Source organism: Pan troglodytes, chromosome 2 (assembly GCF_028858775.2).
Source record: "Pan troglodytes isolate AG18354 chromosome 2, NHGRI_mPanTro3-v2.0_pri, whole genome shotgun sequence".
NCBI classification, from domain to species: Eukaryota; Metazoa; Chordata; class Mammalia; order Primates; family Hominidae; genus Pan; species Pan troglodytes.
The window spans coordinates 195,578,240-195,601,945 of NC_086015.1; the positions used below are offsets into that span (position 1 = coordinate 195,578,240).

The following is a 23,706-nucleotide window of genomic DNA, read 5'->3' on the forward strand; positions in this document are numbered from 1 at the left end:
AAGGAAGAAAGGAAGATGAACTACACATGTAATTTTTGGTGTTCTGTATCTCCTCTAACCCACGACCTTTTTAAGATAAAGGCCTTTGTTTTTTTCTCTATTGACCCATACTTCAGTTCTAGACAGATTATAAGTAGACAATGGATGTCTGTCAAATAATTGAAGATGTAAATGAATGTACAGTGGTGTTGGAGTCAGTGGGTTCAAATATGAAGGTAAATGACCTTTAAAGTTTTCTACAATATGAAGACTCTGTGATTACAATGTTAATGGGGTATACGTTTGCTTTTTAATTCTACCTATATGCGGGATAGAGCAGAATCAAAAACTTTCACCCAACAAACTCAAATTTCCCAAAGGTTCATAGTGTATGTGAAGATGGCTCTATTTATGAGTATTCATAGAACATTGCTGAGGTCTTTCACTCTCCCTCTCCACCAGGAGTAATAATTTGCATTCACCTTGTTTTGTTAGGCCTATGTCATTGGTAAGGTGACTCATCCAACAAATATATTTTATGTGACATCTACGTGTCAAGCAATATGCTAGGCTTTGTTCTTTACCATGTTCTACGTAAGGGACTAACCTCAAGAAATGACTTTATTAGCACCCTGTTCTAATCAAACAGTAAACTAGCCAGTGATTCAGTAGAATCCTACATTGACTCTCAACTCACTTGTAAATAGGGAGAAATAATCCTATAGGAGCCCTCCAAATTGTTTTTGTAAAATTTCCTCATGTTTGACACACACCATGAGGTGGCCTCTAACTGACTGTTATGACATTTTCCTCAAAAAGAAAAAGCCCTTCTCATGGTTAAAACTGATTTTGTATTATACTTCAAATTCAGGGAGTAGGCCAAGCTTATTTTTGGTGAAGTAACATGATCAATGGCACAAAAGATAAAACTGAATTTTCCTGTGTATACTGTAATCATACTGCACAGATAAAGAAAATGGGAAAAAAAAGAAAAAGGTCACCTATGGAAATAGATAATGTGGATAATATACATGAATAAAATTCACAGAAACTCTTAAGATATCATTTTAGGATATATTTTAATCATATCCTTCCTTACCAAGTCTTCTACTATTATCACTAATGAGCATAAATTAATTTCACAAACTGTCCATAATATTAAACGTGATGATTCTAAGAGAATGTCAAGGCTGATATTTAGTAAACATTGTTTTAAAAAAAATTTCATAATTGATGAAGTCCTGGTGGAAAACATATCTAAAAGGTATATCCCAAGTCTGGGAAATCTAAAAACTTGATAATTAAGGCATGACTTGCCTCTCCACATCCATTCCAATCAGTTCCTATGGCATCCTATACTTTACTACATTTCTATTGCTTAAAACTGTCCTGCAATATGACATTACACATTAACCTACCCAGAAATAAGTCTCCAGCTTTCACTCAAAATCACGTGGTTCCTTTCCTGTCTGTTTTTTAAAAATTGTTTTATTATCTTCAAGACTACACTAGTAAATAAACGTATTTTCTATTAAAACAAATACTAGTTCCACCATATTATTAAATTCTTCCGGGGCTGATGTCCAAACTTATGTAATGGTCTACCTTGAAGGCCTGTCAAAATGCTAGAAACAAGGAAAATTTAGAAATACAGTCAATTTGTGTCCAGTTGAATGAATCTAAGAACAAATAAAGAATATACAACAGAGAAGCTAATAAAAATATATTTGTTAAATTTGTGATATTCCATTTAATATACATGTCAAACCTTCTAGAACTTCATATCAAACATATCATTAAGCCATTTTCTTATATCTGACATACAGATATCTTGGAATACATACACCTGTCCTCCATGAGTATTAGCACCATAAATATACATCAAGAATAATAAAGCTGAAAGGAATTTCGGAAATCATTGATAGTAACGCTTTCATGCTGAAAATAAGGAAACTAAGCTGAAGAGAAGAAAAATGACTTCCCCAAGGTCACCAGGACTCTGACTCCTAGTCCAGTATTTTTTCTATCACATCATTTTAGCTTAGACTGAATCAAAAACCTCTTTTATTTATATCTTCCTTTTAAAAAGGTTGGGTTTCAAACCAAGCAAAAGAATAAATACAGAGAACTGTAGCATACACAGAAGACTTATTTAATGCTGCTATCAATAACTTTAAAAGTAAGAGAAAAGAAGAAAAACCAATGAGGTAATCAAGAGTTGACAGAAAGAACCTTTTCCATTAAACCCAATCGATACTGTATTTCCCCATCACTTAGCGCTTCACCAGAGAAAGTGAACCCAGAGTGAATATGCTCCCTCAAGGGTATTTAACACTAAGATGACTTGTTTGTCTCAACTGTAAATATAAGGACCAGACATGACTAAATCTGAAATCAATGGCAAAGGTTATTCCTCATTAACCTAACGTTAAGAAACCTAAACCAGTCAAAATAGAAATGGGCCCTTTTCCATATTGGCTGCACCACCCACTCCCTCTAGGTTTCTGGGGCAAAGACATAAATGAATATAAAGATGCTCCTTCTTTCAGCATTCCCATAGAAACTGCCCCCTGCATCAGTGGGTGCTCTGATAAGAAAGAGGTAAAGTTTGAAGGTGTTAGGCAAAGTAAATACTAAGTATAAGAAGGGATGGCCATTAGGAGTTGGGTTGGGGAATAAGTAAAGACATGAAGTTCTAAGTATTTATCAAACAACTACATATCAAATTAAACTGGAGTAACAATATTTTCGGAATTTAATATCAAATGAAGAGATATTTGTATTAGCCAAAAATACTGATTTATTTTCTTTCCCAACATTTTCATATATATGCAGAAATTCCCTCAGAGCCTGACTAGTACTGATGCCATAAGCACATTAGTCACCAATGGAATTAATTTCGTTTTGATGAATTATTTCTGATCACCTAGTATGCAGAAAGCATTGAAATGACAGGGCGCTTGCCCTCCAGGAACTCACTCTCCAGCGGCAGAGACAAACAGGTACTTATAGAGTAATTATAAGACAAGACAGACTAACCACAGACAACAGTGCAGCGTATAAAGCCTGGGGCAGGCAGTGATTCATTCTACCTGGAAGGATCTGAGAAGATCTGGCAGAAGAGATGGGAGTTGACCTGGGCTTTGAATAATGGGCAGGACTGCAGCAGAGTGGATAAATGAAGGGTTGTCTCTGGGTAAGTGAAGGATAGGTGTGGAGGTTAATGGCATCCCTCGTGGAGAAATAAAAACATCTATAAACTAAAAGAACTGAAATGGATAGATGCAGTAAATGTTCTATGAATGTCAAGAAGGTTTGGGTTGGCTAGAGTAGTATGTGGGGAAGGGTGGAGAAAGAACCTTGATTGTGGAGCCTATTCATATTGATGATACAATAATAAACTGTCTGCTCTTAACCACGTATTGAGCCCACACGTGTATTTTTAAAAGACAGATTGTGGCTAATTTTTTTAAATTAAGAAATTACTGTTTTTCTTGAAATATAGACATTAAAGGAGAAACAGTCCAAAATAATACAGCAAAACTATAACTTGGAACACAGTAACACAAATCCAGCAAGAGTTAACAAATCTTAATTATATACTGCCTTACACAAAAGAAGGCAAGGATTTTCTCAGTATTTCTATATTCCATTCCCAAGCACATGATATACAAATACTCAATGGGTGTCTAGCAATATAACTTGACTGTAGATATTTAAACACATCTACCCAACATTTATATTGCTCCAGACACAGAACAGGCAGATAGCTCTTGCTACCAGCATTGGGCAATGGGCCCTAAAAGGAGGCAGCTGTGGTGTAGCAGTAAGGCATAGGCTTATCGCAAATTTCAGTCCTTGCTCTGCCTTGCATAGTTGTATGACCTAACACCCACTATGAGTCTTATTTCTTTCTTCCATGAGGTGGGCAGGTGTATTGTAATGAGCTCTGTTTTCCAATTCAAACCCACCAACACTTTTCATATATACCTTACCAGGTGGACATCTCAAGGCTAATGTCACAGATAGTCAACCCCAAGTGCAAGATATATAATGGCCTGGGACGAAAGTCTTAATCAAGGTGCCAGTTCAACCAGACTTTGAATTCAAATAATGAACCCAGCTGCATAAAGCTTGCTGCTCTTCAGCCCTAACAGGTGTCTGCATAATCACAAAGAAAACCAGCTTCAGACTGAATGTAATTGAAAACCAGCTTCAGACTGAATGTAATTGCTGAGCATGAAAAAGACAACAGGCAGGCCAGCAGTTTCAGTGAAAATAACAAGAGTCAGGACCAAGGAACCTCCAGCTTCACCAGATCAAAACTTACCCTGAAGGGGCAGGAACCAAGAGGGTAGTTCCATTAGCAAAATTATAATGAATGGAACTCTAAATCATAAAGCCATGTGGTAACCCAGAAAATGCACTCGGGAACATTTCAAAGAAGGGAGTTTTGTGGCAATACCAGGAAAAGCATAATTTCAAAGCAAGTTTCCTTCTTGGTCCTGCTTTTCTCATGACCTGTAGGTGGAGAGGGAGGAGTAGATAGAATGCCTGGGAAACCAGAGCTGCAGAATGTGGAGGCGGCCTGGCCACAATGCTGCCAACTCCTTTCCTGAGCAAAGCTGCAGAGGATAATGGCCCAGGGATTGTCAGGGAAAGACAGGTGAGGCAAGGAGGCAATGAGGAATCCTCTCTACTTTCCCGAAAAGAAAATAGATCTCCAGTTTCTCAGAGAAATATCCTATAAGAAGACTACAGAGGATGTCTGGGTTTCTATCATTGTGACTTCCTTTCCTAGAATTCTGAGCTTCTGAACTATCACCTCATATGCCATCTCTTCTTCTCCTAGCTAGGTCGAGTTGCAAAAACCCACTGCAATATCCTTTGAAGCAACAAAGCATGACAGCAACACATACATGACTCGCTCCTCAGTGAGAAACTTGGGTTTCCATAGAATTTGAGATCCTCTATATGTTCCATCATTTTCTATTAATTACTCAGATATGAATGAACCTTTTCTGTTGTGGCCTCCGTGGGTGACTCTGGGTGACTTTCCTTTCTCAAATGTAATATTGTATGTAGAAGGTATATTGTGTAGACAGCTAGAGCTATTTGGCTGAAAACAGAACCTGACACCTATTCTAACCAGAAAATTTGAATATAGATCCCTACTTTGGGCACTTATTTAAATTCTGCCCCTGTTTCTTAATGATTTTTAATGCATTATCTGATTCTAGGACACTGTGAAGGTGATCTGGGTCATCTTTTGAGTTCCCAAATTAAAATACAACATTTAAATCACCAGTGCAATTTAAAAAAAAAACTCTTTATGAACTTTTTAGTCTATTTTATCTTAATAATAACTTATACAACTTATCCGGGTTTATAGTTCTTCTTTCATGAATTTCACTCTTCCCTTCAAACCCCCTTTAAAAAAAAATCTAAAACACTGCACACAGCACACTGATTTAATTTCTAATCCTTGAAGAGACAAAATAAGCCTAAATTGGTGTCAAGAGACAGACTGACATTTTAGACAGATTTCTTTATTAGTGCATTGCAAGTAATTAAACCATGGGATGCAGTTAGGAACATCCAAAACAGCACACTAAGAAAATAGTTTTGTCCTTCAAGTAAGAAGCAGGGAAAAGATTTGTGTTTCATGTTCCCAGTCACAAATGTTTCTCCCGGGGTGAGGGGAGCTACAGTTAATAGCTTTTCAGGCTAAAGAGGCCCGTATATTTTCTTTTTTCTTTTTTTTTTTTTTCTGAGACAGAGTCTTGCTTTGTCACCCAGACTGGAGTGCAGTGGCGTGATCTTGGCACACTGCAACCTACACCTCCCAGGTAGGTGATTTTCCTGCCCCAGCCTCCCAAGTAGCTGGGATTACAGGCATGCACCACCACGCCCGACTAATTTTGTATTTTAGTAAAGACAGGGTTTCACCATGTTGAACAGACTGGTCTCGAACTCCTAACCTCAAGTGATCTGCCCGCCTCAGCTTCCCAAAGTGCTGGAATTACAGGTGTGAGCTAGCTCTTATATATTCTTATATATAGCTCCCTTGTTTTTCAAAGACAGAAACTGAGGTCCATTTCCAGGACTGGCAGAGTAGAAAGAAAAGTAGATTAGGAAAAACAAACCTGAGTCTAAATCCAGAATCTAACCAGTCCTGTGAAACTGCGAAGCCCCAGGCTTTGCAGGACCTCAGCATCCTTAGGTGGGAAGGAGAGATGCTACCTTCAGAATCCTTCTTCCTCTGAGGCTTGCTCAGTGAGTCAGGATGTCATTTCCTCATTGATTTAACAGCAACTGAAGAACTGCAGTGACACAGGCAGTATACTAAGTGCTGAGAAATCTAGTGCTGACCAGGTCCTGTGCTTAGGAACTGAAGTTTTCATCAAGAAGACGAGGCATGCAAGCATTCCATATGATGATGCAGCTCAGTTTTGGGACATCATTAAACACAGGAAAGATTCAAATATAAGCAAAAAAAAAAAAAAGTGGTGCCTTGGACAGAACGTTTATGTGTCCCTCCCCCTGCCCAATGTTGAAATCCTAACCTCCAAGATGATATTAGGAAGTGGAAGCCTTTGAGAAGTGATTAAGTCATGAAGCCTCTCTCCTCAGGAATGGGATTAGTGGTCTTACAAAAGAGACCCCAGGGAGATCCCTTGCCCCTTCTGCCATTTGAAAAAGCAGCAAAGACTGCCATCTATGACTTAGGAAGCAGGCCCTCACAGACACCGAATCTTCCGGCACCTTGATCTTGGGAATGCCAGCCTCTCGAACTGTGAAAAATACATTTCTGTTGTTTAAGCCACCTGTGCCTGGTATTTTATCATAACAACCAGAATGGGCTGAGACAGAAGAGATCATCATTATAAATTATATTAGTGTATAAAATTTCTAGGCATAATGGATGTGTTCCTAAAGACATTAACAAAATCATTAATTTTGTTTAAGGGCCACAAGTTATGAAATAAAGGAATTGGAACAGGTTGGGGACTCTCAATATATGATGCATATTAGCATAGACTTTCTAGGTGTTCGGCATTAGTACGTTTAAAAACTTCCAGGTGATTTCATTTTGCAGCTAGGGCTGAGAACCAGTGGCTTATATAAGCTCTAAGTGCTAACATTTTGTGATTCAGCATACAGATCCTATTTGACCCATGTCATTCTTTACTTCTAGGGAACCAAGTTTGGTCTTAGGCCTTAGGGCCCTCTCTACTGACTCCTGAAAAGTAACGAAGAAAAGACTGTATAGAGTACAGTCATCCCTCCCTATGTTCAGGGTGAGGAGTGGTGGTTACGAGACCGCCACCCTCAGGATACCCAACCAGAGGATCCTCAAGTCCTTTACATAAAATGGCATAGTATTTGCATAGCATGGTTGCACTATGGTTTTCTTCTTGAATATTTCCATCCATGGTTGGTGAATCTTCAAATGCAAAACCATCAGTCCAAGTTTCAATTATGAGGCATTAACATAAGTGTGGTTACAAGCATGGAGTCTGGGAGGCCTATAAATACTACAAACGAATCAAATAACTAACAATAGGCAGAAAAATAGAACTTTATGAAATTTGTGTTTGTAAAATCACTTGACGATTCGAAGGCCAATGAGTGTTTCTTGAGAGTTCAAGACTAAAGTAAACAGCCTTATATATATGGGTATTGTAAAACTATTAAACAATAAATAAAACCCAATCTTCCACCTTCACATTCTTTTCTTTTTTTTTTTTTTTTTGAGACTGAGTCTCGCCATGTGGCCCGGGCTGGAGTGCAATGACAAGATCTTGGCTCATTGCAACTTCCGCCTCCCGGGTTCAAATGATTCTCCTGCCTCAGCCTCCTAAGTAGCTGGGATTACAGGCACCCACCACCACACTGAGCTAATTTTTGTATTTTTAATAGAGATGGGGTTTCACCATGTTGGGCAGGCTGGTCTCGAACTCCTGACCTTGTGATCCACCTGCCTCAGCCTTCCAAAATGCTGGGATTATGGGTGTGAACCACCGCACCCCGTCCCCACCTTCACATTCTATAGTGTTTTGTAGTTGGGCAATTACATTATTTGACCTCTATCAACCCTGCTCCTTCCCCAGCATTCCTCCATCTCCACAAACATGCAATTCACTATGGAATAGTTCAGCCAGGGATTATCCAGGCACCTTCGACTCTCCACTCATAGTCTACCTCTCATGAGGTTCTGCTCATTCTACCTTTACCCACTCTTTTTATATCCATGGCCATCAACTTCATTTCAACATCATCTATAGCCTAGACCAGTGGTTCTCAAACTTTTTGTTTTCAGGATCCTTTACACTCCTAGAAATTACTGAGTACCCCGAAGAGCTTTGTGCTTATGTAGTTTATATCTCTCAATATTCGCTGTATTTAGAAGTTACAATGAAATTTTTCAAATAATTATTTGTTTATTAAAACAATAATAAGCCCCACTGTGTTAACATAAAGAGCATGAGTTAATAAAACTTATCTTTATTTTCCAAAACAAACAAAAAGGAATTAATGAAAAGACTAGTTTATAAATTGTTTGTAAATCTTTTTAATGTCTAGCTTAATAGAAGTCAGCTTGTTCTCAAGTCTGCTTCTGCATTCAATCACTTTTGATATCTTATTGTGCATGAAGTACATAAGGATAACCTGGCCTCACAAAGAAACGTGGTTGAAAAGGGAGGAAACTTTTAGTACCTTTTACAGATGATTGTGGATATATCACACAGTCTCTGGAAAATTCCACTGGACACTTGTGACAGAATGAGTGAAAATGGCAAATAACTAGTGGTATTAGGAAATATTTTTTATGAAAATCATTTTGACCTTCTGGATCCACTAAAAGATTTTCAGGAACCTTCTAGGGCCTCTGTCCTGTACTGTACTTTGAGAACTGCTGGTCCAGACTGATGCCCTAGCCTCCTTACTGTTCCTTTGCTTCTACTCTGGCTCCGTTGCTATCCATTCTCTTCTCCAAAGGCAAAGGGCCCAATTAAAAATACAAGTCACATGATATCACCCCGTACTGCTGATCTTTCTTTGGACCCTAGATTAAAATATAAAATTCATCTTAGGCTTCTCAAGGCCCTGCGGTTCTTGCCAAGCTTTCCAACATCATCTGTACCCCTCTCCCCTTGTTCTCATTGCTCCAGCTATATTTCAATTTCTTCAGAAGCACCGAGCTCCCTCTTATATCAATCTTCATGCAAGTTGTTCTCTTCTGCCTTGAATGTTCTTCCATTCCTGTCTGCCTGTTTCATCTTTTGGAGCTCAGCTTAAATGATTCTTCCTCAAAGAGGCATTTCTTGACCAAAAGCTAGAGGTAATATCTTCATTTTACAAATCAGCAAACTGAGGTGCAAAGATATTAAGAAACTTGCCTAATGTTCTTACAAATAATAAGACCATAATTTGAATTCACATCCCACTCCGAAGTCCAGGTACTTAATCATTCTGCTATGCTATCACTTAAGTTAAACAAACAAACAAAAAGATTAAATCTTACAGAGCTCTCTTTAACTTGGTGTTAACCTCTTTACTCTCCAAAACATCTGAAGCAATCGTTTATGTTTATGGTTAAGAGAGTCTGGCCCTCTGGGCCCAAGTCTCCCAGTGGGTCCTTAGGTATCCCATGTGGCACCCCTTGATATCATCAAGGCTCCCGGCATTCAGGCAGGAACATCCGAGCCAGGAGCCTAAGCCCAGCACATAACAACATAGTCATGGGACTGCTTCTTCAGTCCTGCCCTGAAGATCTCCATCAGCTTTCCACTTCTCTCCTCCACTCTGGGGGCTCTAGACCACACACACAGCAAAACAAACCATGTAATCACGTTCCACATTTCTTGAACTTTTCATCAGATTCCCTCCAACAATAGTTTCCCAGCTTCCTAACCCTCAGTGTGGTGGGAGATAAAAGCAGATTATCTGCAGTGTGGAACTGGGGGCCATGTGAAACTTAGTCATCTTCTGATTCCATGAATCTGAACAAGTCTCATTGCCACTTGAGGCTTAGTTTTCTTTTTTCTAAGATGGGGCTATCTCAGTAGACTGCTATAAAAAGTAAAAGAAGCAAAAATTATAAAGAAATTCTATAAATCCTGAAGTCAAGTTATTATTATTAAAATTTATTATTATAGATGATTAATTTATAGGCATTTTGCATCTAAGCCTTCTCCCACTCACAGATGCTTAGGAGGTAGTCTTGGAATCACAGCCCTTTAGATGTGGTGTACCTTTCTTTAGAAAATAGGAAAAGTTCTGTAATTCCATGAGTAAGCCAGAAGATAAAATTGAAAACATAGCATATCAAGCGTGTCCCCTATGTCTAACAAGGCTGTTTTGTGGAATCATCATACAATCTATAATAATTCTATACGTCAAAAGCAAATATACATGATGATCATGCATTCAAAGAAGAGACAAGAAAAAATTGATCACTATTAACATATTTCCAAAGCAAATCTACAAAATTTCCAGAGCAAATTTATTCTCTCACCAAGAATAAAAGCAATGTGTTTCCATATGAGTAAGCCCAGGACTTTTTAAAATACAATTTTATGAGACAAAGCTTACATTTCTAAAGATCTTCCAAAATATTCCTATTGCTTCCTCAAATGCAGAGACTGCCTCACTTCCTATAAATTGCTTTTCTACTTCTGTTCAAGAAAAACAAATTCATTAAAACTTTAAAGACTTAATCTCGAGTTACGTCTTGATGAGATCTCTGTGGGATGAAAGAAATCAAGAGATCACAATAACTGCTATTTTAAAATGTTCCTACAATGGAAACATAATTTGTTGTTGAGAATGCACTGCTGTAGAGAGAACAGAATTTTAAAAACATGTTCAAAACATCAGTTTAAACCCTAAGGTGGGTTTCTAAAAAGTTAGGGGTCTTACTGTTTTTTTTTTTTAACAAAAATCAAGCCAAATATCATTTAATTAGGCTGACTTTGTAGCTCAGATATGAGTCATACTTTTAAAAGAGAAAATGTAATCAAAGTACTTCCTATAAATGTAAAATATCACCTGTCATATAAATCTATTCTTGACCCATATATTGGCCAAAACTATTTCAATTTATAAAAATCTAACTCATATTCCATAAATCACATGATTGAACATTATTTCACCTTTACTGTCAACTTTCTTCTTGAAGTTTCTATTTCCTATGATATTTTCTTCCTCTATGCAAAAGGATACGTTTTATAATAAAAATGCTGAATGAGTATACTGTTAAACACTGTGCATCTACCGAAACAATGTAAAAGAATATTGAAATATTTTGAATAACCATAATTTTTATAACAGCAGAAACAGGGACTCAGAAAGATAAGGTAAATGAAAATCAACAAAATCGGGTAAATTACAATTACTACTTTGATTTATTTTACCATGTAGTGTAATTCTACTCCATTACTTTTTAAAGGGATCGGCGTATGAAATCAAATCTTTAAATTGTAAAAAAATTCTGAAGATCTTTAGGTTTTAAGATAGATTTTTCCTGATTGATTATTCTTTTCATGTTCTGGTTTGAGGTAAGAAACTAAGTTATATAGAAATATAATAAAAACACCCACATCACTTAAAATACCTAGATTTAGGCTTAATCAATAGCTTTGCTCTTTCCAGAGAGGGTCTCATTTGAAAAATGAAAGAGTAATATTGATGACCTCCAAGGTTCGTGGCCACTCAGACATTCAGAGATTCTACAAACACCTTTCCCTCCTTGATTATGAGTGTTACCCTTTGTCTGTAATAACTTCCGAGTCAAAACATACATCATTTTGTAGTCAATCATTTGTACTATTGTTTCTACTCAAAATAAAGCTAAAGGTTGGACATGAATAAGCGTGTAATTCATACGGATGTACTAATAGTCTAGATAGAACAAATTAAGTGGCATCAACATTTAGGCAAATATTCTAGTGTGCCTGACTAATACAGCCTTTTCACACATAAATAATGACTCAAATAATGACTATAAGTGCACTCTTTTCTCATTAGAAAGTGCACAAACGGAAATGTTCTAAAGGCTTTTTCATGGTTCAATGACCTCATCCAACTTTCCAGTTCAGGGTCTCCAATATTTCATTTTCAAAGATCTACAGTCCACACAGTGTCTAAGGGGCCCATTAACCCTAGCTGCCCATAGGTCTTCAATAATGCTAGACGGTGGTCATTGCTGAAGTCCAATGGCCTCCTTAGCCTATGCCTTCTTCTACAAGTTACCTCTTCTACTCTACCCTGTCTCTGTTCTAATTATAAAATAATGATCACAATGATAATAATAATACCAATGGTTAAAACTTTGACAGAAGACGTCCAGTTCTTTACACTAGTTGATGTTACTTTCTGCTGTGTTGCAAAGAAGGTAGGAAAAAAAGTCAACTGAATCTAGTTCTAGTCTCAATTTTGACAAAACCTAGTTGTGTAACCTTAGATAAATTACAAACTTGCAATGGCTCCAGGATTTCTCATCTATAAAGACAGAGATTTTGCTGCACAAAAAGGATCCAATGTGTACCCTGGCCCTGAAACTGTGTGATGTGAGGCCATACCTAGTCATTTCCCATGTTTTCATTCTGTGTTACTGTCATTTTAAATCTGAGCCCTTTGCCATGATAATTTCAGGATCCCCACTGTATTTATACAGCTTCAATACTACACATATCAGAACTTGGTTAGCTAAGAAAAAAGAGAAGGAGAGATACTCAATGTGTCAGCCCCGAAATCAGAAATACAACCGTGGCCTTTCCCATCAAACACTTGCCTTAGATTCACTTCCTAAGCCTCACTCCCCTAGAAAGTCTGGTCAATGGAACATGTGTCTCAGTGACAGAAATTCAGAGTGGAAATTCTTTATCAGGACAAATTATTCCACTTCACCACTTTACCATTTGTGAGTTACTTTGTTAGTTCACAATGATATGGCTTAGGAAGGCTAGTGGTTTCAAGAATCAGTCAAATATTAAGTGAATACAACATCAAAGTGATTATAAAACAGATTCGAATCATTTTTCTTTTTGGTGTTTAGCAACTTCCTCCCAATCCAACTAAAGATTCTTCTCTGGAACTGATATGTGGAAGGTGCTATCTCCCTATAAATAGACTTATTCCATGCTATGTGAATCATGGCTGCTGACAGCAAATCAACAGATTAATTATTTGGCTTTGTTAGTGAAGATAATAGCACACTATCATCTTCCCAAAATGTTTTTACACACACCACACGCCCATTCTTCTAAGCTAAGCTTCAGAACAAACTGAAATGGTATACAAATACACGCAGGTTGCCTTTGCACTGGGAATGTCTTAATAGGTCCTGCCATCTCTCTGCCAGATTGTTATTTTGACACTTTAGCTAAAGGAAGTCACCAGTCAGGATCCTCTCTGATAAGATGAACACTGTGTAGAAGAAAAAGGGAGGCAAATTAAATGAACACTGAAGAAAACAATAAACTCAGAAATTGCCTCAAATCTCTGTTTTCTAATGAGATGCTAAGGAAGAGCCCACAGGAAGCAGCAAATACAGTCCTTCCTTCCCATGCAAAATGAAGCCATGCAAAAGTAACCCATTGATCATCTCCAAGTCAACTCCAGAGATCAGGATCAGTTTATGTTACCCGTTCACATATATCCACCTATCATTCTTATTATCTTGTTTTTTAGAAGAGGCTGACTAGGATCAACTCAAAAACGTCATATAATTTTCCCAACTAGAGTGCAAGCACGTACTTCAGAGATTGAGATATAAAAGTCACATTGAGTTCAGAACCTTGAAGTCCTCTGTAGACCACATAAGCCCTAAGAAAAGAAGGCCTCCAAATTATCCCTCCAAACAGAACAGGTTATTTTATTTTCCACTAGGTGAGTTACTTTGTAGAGGTAATTCAAACTATTGCATAAATCTTCACTTTATAAAATGAACATGCTATGCTAATTGGACATAAAATAATAGAGACTAATAGCTCCTGTCTTGGGATCATAATTATTTTTGTATACTCCTGAAATTTACTACTTTATCATCATCACAAAATAAGAAAATGAGCCTAGTATGGAGTGGACAATGTCATGAAAACCCAACGGAAAATGAAACAGGGTCGCTTCTTCACAAGGCTTAACCCCAAATTTCTGAGCTAATTCTGAGCCCGACTTGTCCAGACTTCCCAAGTGTCGCCCTTCATCCAATGGACCCAACAATGTACTTCATTGCTGGAAACCAACAGCACACCACAGTCAGAGTTGCAAAGAGACAAACTAGCCAACAGATTACAGGGCAGGCTCCCTTTCTAGACAGTATTTCCTTCCAGTTGTCCACAATAGGGGTAGAGTATCTGCAGAATGCAAATGGCTCTGCAGCCACAACCCAGAAAACCAACATTCTGATGGAAGCACAGATCTCTCCGCAATTCTGCTTCCGTTCTCTCAAGCTGGGAACACTGGCCTGGCTTGACCTGGAAATCATCATGTCAAAACTTCGGGTATCCAATTTCCCTTTGCAAGTAGAGACATATCCAAAAGCAATCAATCATCTGCGGCCGGGGCTGCAGAAGAGAATTAGCTTCAGAAAGCCCACGCCATGAAAATCTCTGATCAAGCTGAAGTTTTCTTTACACTCCTTGAGGCCAAACTGTGTATACTGTCTTGTTCCCTCAATGTCTCAAAAGTGTGAGTGTGCTAAGTATGGTAATAGGACAGAAACGTTAATGAGCAGAGTCCTTGGAAACCATGAGAGGGGTTGGAAGAAAATAATAGGAAAATGAAGACTGTGTAAAGGAAGTGAAAGAGCATGAGGGAAAAATGAAGAGGTGAGAAATTGACAAGGGCGTCTGAAAGATGCAATGCCAAGTGTTGCTGGAGGAAGAGTTGGAAAAATAATAAATTTAAGTTCATCTGGTGTCTACTAGGTGTCTATCATGGACTATGAGGGATAAGGGAAGGGCTGTATTAATCTTTAGGTCCTCAGTGGGCAGCGTAAGTACTGTACTCTACAGACGGATGGATGCATGGACGGATAGATGCATGGATGGATGGATGGGAGAGCGGGAGAGAGAGAGAACAGATGAATGAATAAATGAATGAATGAAGTGGTCACTCCCCTCAAGGACTCTACAGGCTCTTTTGGAATAAGTGCATCTATACATGTAATTCTTCTCCTAGTCAAACCCTGGATTGATCAAAGTAGAGTGTTTTTGCTGAATATGGGGCAAGAAGCTATTCACTGACAGAGTGGTTGAAAGAGAGAAGTCTGGAAATGAGAGAAGAGGGGTCAGAATGTCAAAGAGGAATCCTGGTTCCCTTCCACGGGGGTCCCGAGGTGCTTTGAGGAGGGAGAGAGAGGGTGTCCCCTCTGGGGAGCCCACTCTCCGGGCTTCTACTGACCTGGTCTCCGCCTCACCGGCCTCTTGCGGCCGCTGCAGAAGCGCACTTTGCTGAACACCCCGAGGACGTGCCTCTCGCACAGGGAGCGCCCGTCTTTGCTGGGGCTGGAGCGGCGCTTGGAGGCCGACACTCGGTCGCTGTTGGACTCCCTCGCCTGCCGCTTCTGCCGGATCAAGGAGCTGGCTATCGCCGCAGCCATAGCTGCTCAGCGAGGGCCCCAGGCCCCAGCCTCTACTGCGCCCTCCGGCTTGCGCTCCGCCGGGGCGAGGGCAGGACCTGGGCGGCCAGGGAAAGGGCAGTCGCGGGGAGGCAGTGCTAAAATTTGAGGAGGCTGCAGTATCGAAAACCCGGCGCTCACAAGGTTAGTCAAAGTCTGGGCAGTGGCGACAAAATGTGTGAAAATCCAGATGTAAACTTCCCCAACCTCTGGCGGCCGGGGGGCGGGGCGGGGCGGTCCCAGGCCCTCTTGCGAAGTAGACGTTTGCACCCCAAACTTGCACCCCAAGGCGATCGGCGTCCAAGGGGCAGTGGGGAGTTTAGTCACACTGCGTTCGGGGTACCAAGTGGAAGGGGAAGAACGATGCCCAAAATAACAAGACGTGCCTCTGTTGGAGAGGCGCAAGCGTTGTAAGGTGTCCAAAGTATACCTACACATACATACATAGAAAACCCGTTTACAAAGCAGAGTCTGGACCCAGGCGGGTAGCGCGCCCCCGGTAGAAAATACTAAAAAGTGAATAAAACGTTCCTTTAGAAAACAAGCCACCAACCGCACGAGAGAAGGAGAGGAAGGCAGCAATTTAACTCCCTGCGGCCCGCGGTTCTGAAGACTAGGAGGTCCGTCCCGGCAGGGTGAGGTCTACAGAATGCATCGCGCCGGCTGCGGCTTTCCAGGGGCCGGCCACCCGAGTTCTGGAATTCCGAGAGGCGCGAAGTGGGAGCGGTTACCCGGAGTCTGGGTAGGGGCGCGGGGCGGGGGCAGCTGTTTCCAGCTGCGGTGAGAGCGACTCCTGGCCAGCAGCACTGCAAAGAGAGCGGGAGGCGAGGGAGGGGGGAGGGCGCGAGGGAGGGAGGGAGATCCTCGAGGGCCAAGCACCCCTCGGGGAGAAACCAGCGAGAGGCGATCTGCGGGGTCCCAAGAGTGGGCGCTCTTTCTCTTTCCGCTTGCTTTCCGGCACGAGACGGGCACAGTTGGTGATTATTTAGGGAATCCTAAATCTGGAATGACTCAGTAGTTTAAATAAGCCCCCTCAAAAGGCAGCGATGCCGAAGGTGTCCGCTCCAGCTCGGCGCCCACACGCCTTTAACTGGAGCTCCCCGCCATGGTCCACCCGGGGCCGCCGCACCGAGCTGGTCTCCGCACAGGCTCAGAGGGAGCGAGGGAAGGGAGGGAAGGAAGGGGCGCCCTGGCGGGCTCGGGATCAGGTCATCGCCGCGCTGCTGCCCGTGCCCCCTAGGCTCGCGCGCCCCGGCAGTCAGCAGCTCACAGGCAGCAGATCAGATGGGGATTACCCGCCGGACGCAAGGCCGATCACTCAGTCCCGCGCCGCCCATCCCGGCCGAGGAAGGAAGTGACCCGCGCGCTGCGAATACCCGCGCGTCCGCTCGGGTGGGGCGGGGGCTGGCTGCAGGCGATGTTGGCTCGCGGCGGCTGCGGCTCCTGGCCGGAGCTGCCCACCATGGTCTGGCGCCGGGGGCGCAGGCGGGGCCCCTAGGCCTCCTGGGGCTACCTCGCGAGGCAGCCGAGGGCGCAACCCGGGCGCTTGGGGCCGGAGGCGGAATCAGGGGCCGGGGCCAGGAGGCAGGTGCAGGCGGCTGCCAACTCGCCCAACTTGCTGCGCGGGTGGCCGCTCAGAGCCGCGGGCTTGCGGGGCGCCCCCCGCCGCCGCGCCGCCGCCTCCCCAGGCCCGGGAGGGGGCGCTCAGGGTGGAGTCCCATTCATGGGCTGAGGCTCTGGGCGCGCGGAGCCGCCGCCGCCGCCGCCGCCCCTCCGGCTGGCTCAGCTGGAGTGCTAGCTCCGCAGGAAACTCGGGGCCCGGGCGAGAGCCACCGAGATGGCAGGTGGGACGCAGAGCCGGCGGCAGCCAGAGTTCCTCCCGCACGGCCCGCCGACCCAAGGAAGAGCGAAAGAGCGCCCAGGTGGGGCCGAGCTGGGGGCCGGGCTCCTGGAGCGCTGGGAAGCACAGCGCGCTCTAGTCAGGTTCCCTTTCCTGGAGCCCTCCGCTTCCAGACTCCCTTCTTTCCTCCCTCCCTCCCGCCACCCCTCTCCCTCCTCTCTGTGTCTTCTGTCTCTCCCCTTTTCTCCTCTCTACGCAATCCTACGTGATTGAGGTTTGGATGAGAAATTCTCAGAGGCAGAGCGAGCGAACTGCAGCTTGGGTCTGCTCCGTCCGGTCCCTCCCACAAGAGAAACACAACCACAGTGGGAGTTAAAGGACCCTAGGTGCGCAAAGAAGAGGTGAGGGATGGGGGAGCTGAGAAAATGCAGTCCGCACTCTCTCCAATAAGCTTGAGCACGTAGAATTCTCTGTTTAGTTAGGAAGAAAGTGAACACTGGAGAAAGTAAAAATGACCTCTTGGACCTTATCGTGGGCCCCACCTATGGCTCATTTTGGAACAGGAAAAAGTGTTTCCCTTCTTCTTGGAACCCAGATTTCTTGGTTCTGTCTGGAAAGCTGCAAAGCAGGCTCAGTCCCTAAAAAGAGAGCCCAAATAAGCAGCCTGCACAGAGGATGACTCCAGGTGCGGTGAGGGAGTGATGTGGACAAGGACAGTCAACAACAAGCTGTGGAATGCAATCAGGTCTCCAGACGTGAATGTGACGACATCTGATGTTGGAGACACTGGGCAGAGGAGTTCTCCAAGTTAAAATGCAGCATGAAGCATTAATCACCTTCCATTCATGCTAAAGTCTGGGAGCGGCTATTGGTTTCTACTTACAATTTCTCTTCATATATCCCTAATCTCTCTCCTTCAGACACTTCACGAAGCATCTAGGATAGTGCGAAAGGATTAAATGTATGATTTCCAAGCACAGACAGGTGTATGTTGGCAACATCCTAATAGAAGGCAAGGAAAATGCAGGCCCTGAAGCTACTGAAAATGGATGTGGGACCCAGAGGGACCCCAGGAGCTTTCTAGATATGAGCACAAACCTATGGGCCTAGCCAAGATTCACTTGGGCAATAAGAAGGATTGAGATCTGTGACGTTGTTCAGATCAAGCAGGAGTCTAACACCCTACAATGCCCGGGGGCCTGGACCTTCCAGGCTGCCAGCTGGGCAAAGCAGAGGCTGGCAGATAGAGGCTCATGGGACAAACAGCTGGGAGGAGGATTCAATAGGCAAGACATCCTGAGGAAAGGGAGAATCCCAGCTGTCATTTGGGAAGCACACATCCCCTGCAGCAGTTCAATGTGGCTGAATGAAGACAGTGGATACATCCTTGGAATTCTAGCAATACAGAACAAGACACGTGAAAAAGACACACGCACACACACACCTCAGGTCCAAAAGCAAGGCTGAATGCATTTCCATATGTGCATCTGGATGGGGTGAGGGGCATTACTTAACATCAACTGGTAATTCTATCAATTAGGAAAATGTTCACATTCCACAAATTAAATTATTTTCCTTCCTTGGCTACCAGAAGACTTGTCTCATTCTTGAGCAAGGCAGACACAGATAGTACAGTGGGCTTTGGGGGCTCCCTGTCCTTGCTATTAAACACCCACACAGACAAAGGTCAGCTAAGGGGAGTAGCCAGAGAAATAGGCAAGAGGGGGTGTATAATGAGGACTTGAGGAAATTATTGCTAAATTTGGAGTCTCTTTTATATTCTCAAAATGGGGATAATCATTCTCATCTACCTCGCAGAACTGAATGTGCATGTGTAAGCATTCTGAAAACTGGAAAATGCCAAATGAATGAATAAAATATGGCTGGTTTTTTTTCCCAAAGAAAATGCATGAGATTCACCTGAAATGCTTGTTAACATGCTGATTCCTGACGGTCTCTCAAAACACGAAGTGGAAGTCTGTATGGGTAGAGCCTGGGAATCTGAATTCTTCACAATTTCTCCAGGTGTCAAAGTTTCAGAGTTTAATGTATGTTTGCAACATAAATAATACTAGAAGACAAAAGTAAAATATAGTACATTTCTCCAGAACTGCAGTCCTGTGCACCGCCACCCCGCGCCCCCTATAAAAGGCCTGGAAAGAGGATGTGTATTCTTTAGTCTTTGTGTTGCTGATTTTTTTCTGTGGGTTTATGAGATATCAGGGTGTGCTGGTGCAGAAGGTAACGAATACAGAGGCACAGGAGAGAAGGAAGTTATGAGGAAAGATGAAAAGGCAGGTAGCCGATGCTGTTTGAAGTTCTCCTCTCTGTCTTAACCTGACAACATCAAGTTAGGCATTTAAAGAACAGAAGAAAAACAATGTCAGCTTTCTGGGAGCAACATTCTTTCTGTGTTTAGATCTCTATTAAAAGAAGGTAGTGTTTTGGATTCAATCGGACAACAAAGACTACTTTTTTCCTCGCACTCCTGCAGCTATTGTCAGGTGCTTTTTGGCTTTTTAAGTCATCATCAGCATCATTTACTCCATTTCCCCAGTGAGAAGAGGTGAGTATAAAGAAATTTAAGAAGTTAGCTAAGACCTAAATATATGGATATTGAGCTCAGAAGCAATGCTTAAATCAGTTAATTTTATATATAGAAATTCGTAGGTTTCCTACCTGGGCCACTAAACCTCATAAGTCTTTCTCCACAGTTACTCGTACATTTCCAATATCTTTGCATTTTGGGATCAGGAATGAAATTAAGCCAACCTACTGATGATTTAGGTTAAACTAACAACCAGGTATTTAAAGGGTTATGTCCCAGGGATACCAATACTTTGATTTTTATGCTTTCTTTGAACAACTTAAGAATTTCTTATTCCTATTCTGAAGACATTATGAGTGGAAGAAGTTTTAATTACTTTGAAGAAAATTGTCAAATGCACATCAAAATGATAATTATGTAGTTATATTTAGTTATATATATATAGTCTATGTTTTTGGGCTCTAGTCAAACAAATAAAAACATGAGCAGTCTTAATTATCTCCACATTTTAAAAGGAAAAACAGAGGCTTTTTGATCTTTTGCTTATTCATAGGCCAAGTCTTTCAACTTCCAAATCTACTATTAGGGCTAGTTTACACATTCATTTTAAACATTGCATTGTCCACAGATTACATCCAGGGCTCTGTCAGTTACCGTGAAATTCCATACACTTCCACATTCTCTCTGCCCTCAACAAGCTTCCAGTTCATGACATTATGAACTTTCTTGGCTCTTGTTTTAATCGCCCACTAGCTGTATGCTGTTGGACACGTTATTCAACCTCTCTAAACTACATCTGCAAAATAGATACATAATAATACTAGCAGTACCTAACTAACTAGGCTCTTGAAAGACTCAAAGAAGATGTGATAATAACGTAAAGTATGAGAATGACCATGCTGTTATTAAAATCTCCATTTAAATTAAGTCCCTGCCATAAAATACAGATTTCCTAAAACAGGAAAACACACCTTTTGATTCATACACATCATCATTCACTCTTGGAATGTATTTAATGAAGGCTGAAAATTTACTTGAAATGAATGATTAACCTTGACATTGTCATGGCAAACAGAATTTTCATTAGTGGAATATTGTCAGTGTCCTTGTCTTGAGAACACAAAGAAGTCTAGCTCTGCTCATACATCATCTTGCTCTGAGATCAGGCCCCTGACTCAAAGTCGGGTGAATATGAGCTCACTGGGCTCTGCCACAGCAAATGGAAGAAGACCTTTTCTCCATGAATTTTATTATATAAAGTAGCTGTATTTCCACTTGCTTTTTTCTGACATATTGTCAGTTACAGTAGGCTGACAAAAGCGATATAAACAACTACTTTCTAATAATTTGTAAATTCCTTTATATAGCAAATTTATTCATGGTGCTTTATTCAACAATTCGACAACTGAATTACTACATGTTATATGTCCATCTGGTTTTGATCATCTTCCAAAACAGAAAAGAGAATAGATTTAATTCCTCTTTATGACATAGATGAAGGGTGGTATCCTCATTGCCCAAAAAGGGAAATTTTCAATGTTTTGGAGAATAGGTATTTTGATAAGAAACATAGATATAATTAATGTGAGCCAATGAGAAGTGCCCTACACACTTATAAGTGCATTACAATTATTGACACATTGAATCCTTACAACAACTCTATGAGGTAAGTTCTGTCATATCGCCATTTTATAAATGAAGAAACCAGGACAGAGAGGTTAAGTTGTTTAACCAAGGTCACCCAGCTAAGAATTGCCAGAGTTCAGATTCACACCCATATAATTTATTTCCAGAGTTTCCCTTTTACCTCTATGCTATACGCATGTCAACAAAAACAAAACACCATGAATAATTACAATCATGTAATAAAGTCAATAAAATAAGAATGTGCAAATCACATACATTTATGTAACTCTTTACTAATTACAAATCATCTTCTCATGTATTATCTCACTGAGACTCTTCAACAATCTTATGATGGAAGCTAAAGGGAAAATAATAATTCAGTTTCACAAACTGAGACTCCAATAAGTAATGTGATCGCCCAAGGTCATACAATCAATGAGTGAAGATCTATGAGTTTAATCCAGGCCTTCTAACCTCAATGTGACTACTGCCCTAACTAAAGTAACCTGGAGGGGAAAAATGAGAATGCCAAATGTACTTCCATTCACTAGCTTCTAACATGGTTTCACATCTTGTGAATGACCTTGAAGAGATCATTTTGCGTTGGAAGGGAGAGGAAACAAGTATCCCCAATTCTCTCCCCGTGAAGCTCTTTCCTTTTTCTAGATGAGGAAGTTACTCCTGGTTTTACTATTGTTGGCCAAGATAGGGTGCTATGTTTTCTTTGGTTCTAGGAGGGTGGTCTTGAAACACTCTCCTTCTTAGTTTAGTAATTCAAGTCGAGCTCAGTAAGAAAATCAAAGGGAAACTAAGTTAAAACAGAAAGTAAAGAAGCTTATAAGGGGAAAAATATAAATTTCCTCCATTTTCATTCCTTAAAAATGTACATTGGTTTGGCTTATACCACCTAGGAGATGGTTGATACTTGGTTATTTTCCTTCATAGCTGGGTTAAGGATGCTGAACGACCTGTCACAACAGACTGCCCATCATTTTAGCCCTACTCTAAGTCCCACTGTCACTAACCCAGTGGCACCTTTTCCTTTTCAAAGAGAAACTCGGCTAGAAGATCCCTATTTGAATGTAATACCCATAAGGACAGGGCCATTGTCTATTTTGTTTACTTTCTTATCTCTAGTGCTTAAAATAATCTTTGCACATAGCCAGATACTCAAAAAATACTCAAATAAATGAATTAATTCATCAATCCATCCACCCAGATTTTTGAGCCAAATAGATGCATGGGTCATCCCAAAGTGAAGAATGGGGTATCAACTCTTTGTATCAGGAAATAAGCTCAGGTAACTCAAGGGTAGCCTCCACATTTCCAAAGTTGATTGTTTTGTTTTATCAACACTCCCTAAAATTCTCTGCCTAAATATTAAATCTGATATCCTCAGAGGGTACATGGTACCTAGGTTTCTGCTCTGATCACCCCCATCCCCATATCTAGGCCTATATTTTCAGTTCTGATACTTCTCTTCTCTCTCTCTCTCTCATACACACACACACACACACACACACACACACACACACACACTCATGTTCACAGAAGAAAAGGAATATAATAAGGCAAACAGAGAGCCACAGACATCAGGTAAAATGAGTAGGCAACTTTAAAATCTCAGAATATGACTAAAATGACCTTAAAATGGTTTAATAATCTTCACATTCATACTGTCACCCATGTTCACTGAGATTCTTTCTCCATGGGCCATTCCTAGTTGCTCTCATTTCTAAATTTAGATTCCAAATTTTCAGGGAATGGATCTTGTTGAAATAGCAGTCTCTTACAGCACCCAGCACATGACTGACACTCAAAATATACTATTAAAACCACAATAAATTCATATTTTTGTCCTCTGCATGCACACAGCACCAGACACTGTGAAAGTAAGAGACAATTAATGAGAGATCTCACTGATCCTGCGTTCACAGGTATCTGATGTTGAGTAAGATTTTACTGGAGATAACTGAAATATACTAACTGATTAGAAAAAATCTGTCAGAGGATCAAATGGAAGTTTGGACAAGGTGACCAATAGGTCATTTCTTGTCCTGATTTTGTAGAATTCTCTAAGAGTAA

At 41.2% G+C, this 23,706-nt stretch overlaps 1 protein-coding gene across 3 annotated transcripts in view; it reads right to left on the bottom strand.

The window, feature by feature from the left end:
- FGF12 (fibroblast growth factor 12) overlaps positions 1 to 23,706 on the bottom strand; it is a 585,069-nt gene that overhangs the window by 246,053 nt on the left and 315,310 nt on the right. Inside the window, exon 1 of one of the 3 annotated variants that reach the window (XM_526425.8) lies at positions 15,391 to 17,190. The exons of the other annotated variants lie outside the window; for them this stretch is intronic. Within the exon in view, the coding sequence (XP_526425.1) occupies positions 15,391 to 15,589 (199 nt within the window). The 5' untranslated portion in view covers positions 15,590 to 17,190. Of the gene's footprint in view, positions 1 to 15,390; positions 17,191 to 23,706 lie in introns of those variants that run through there. 3 annotated transcript variants of the gene reach the window in all.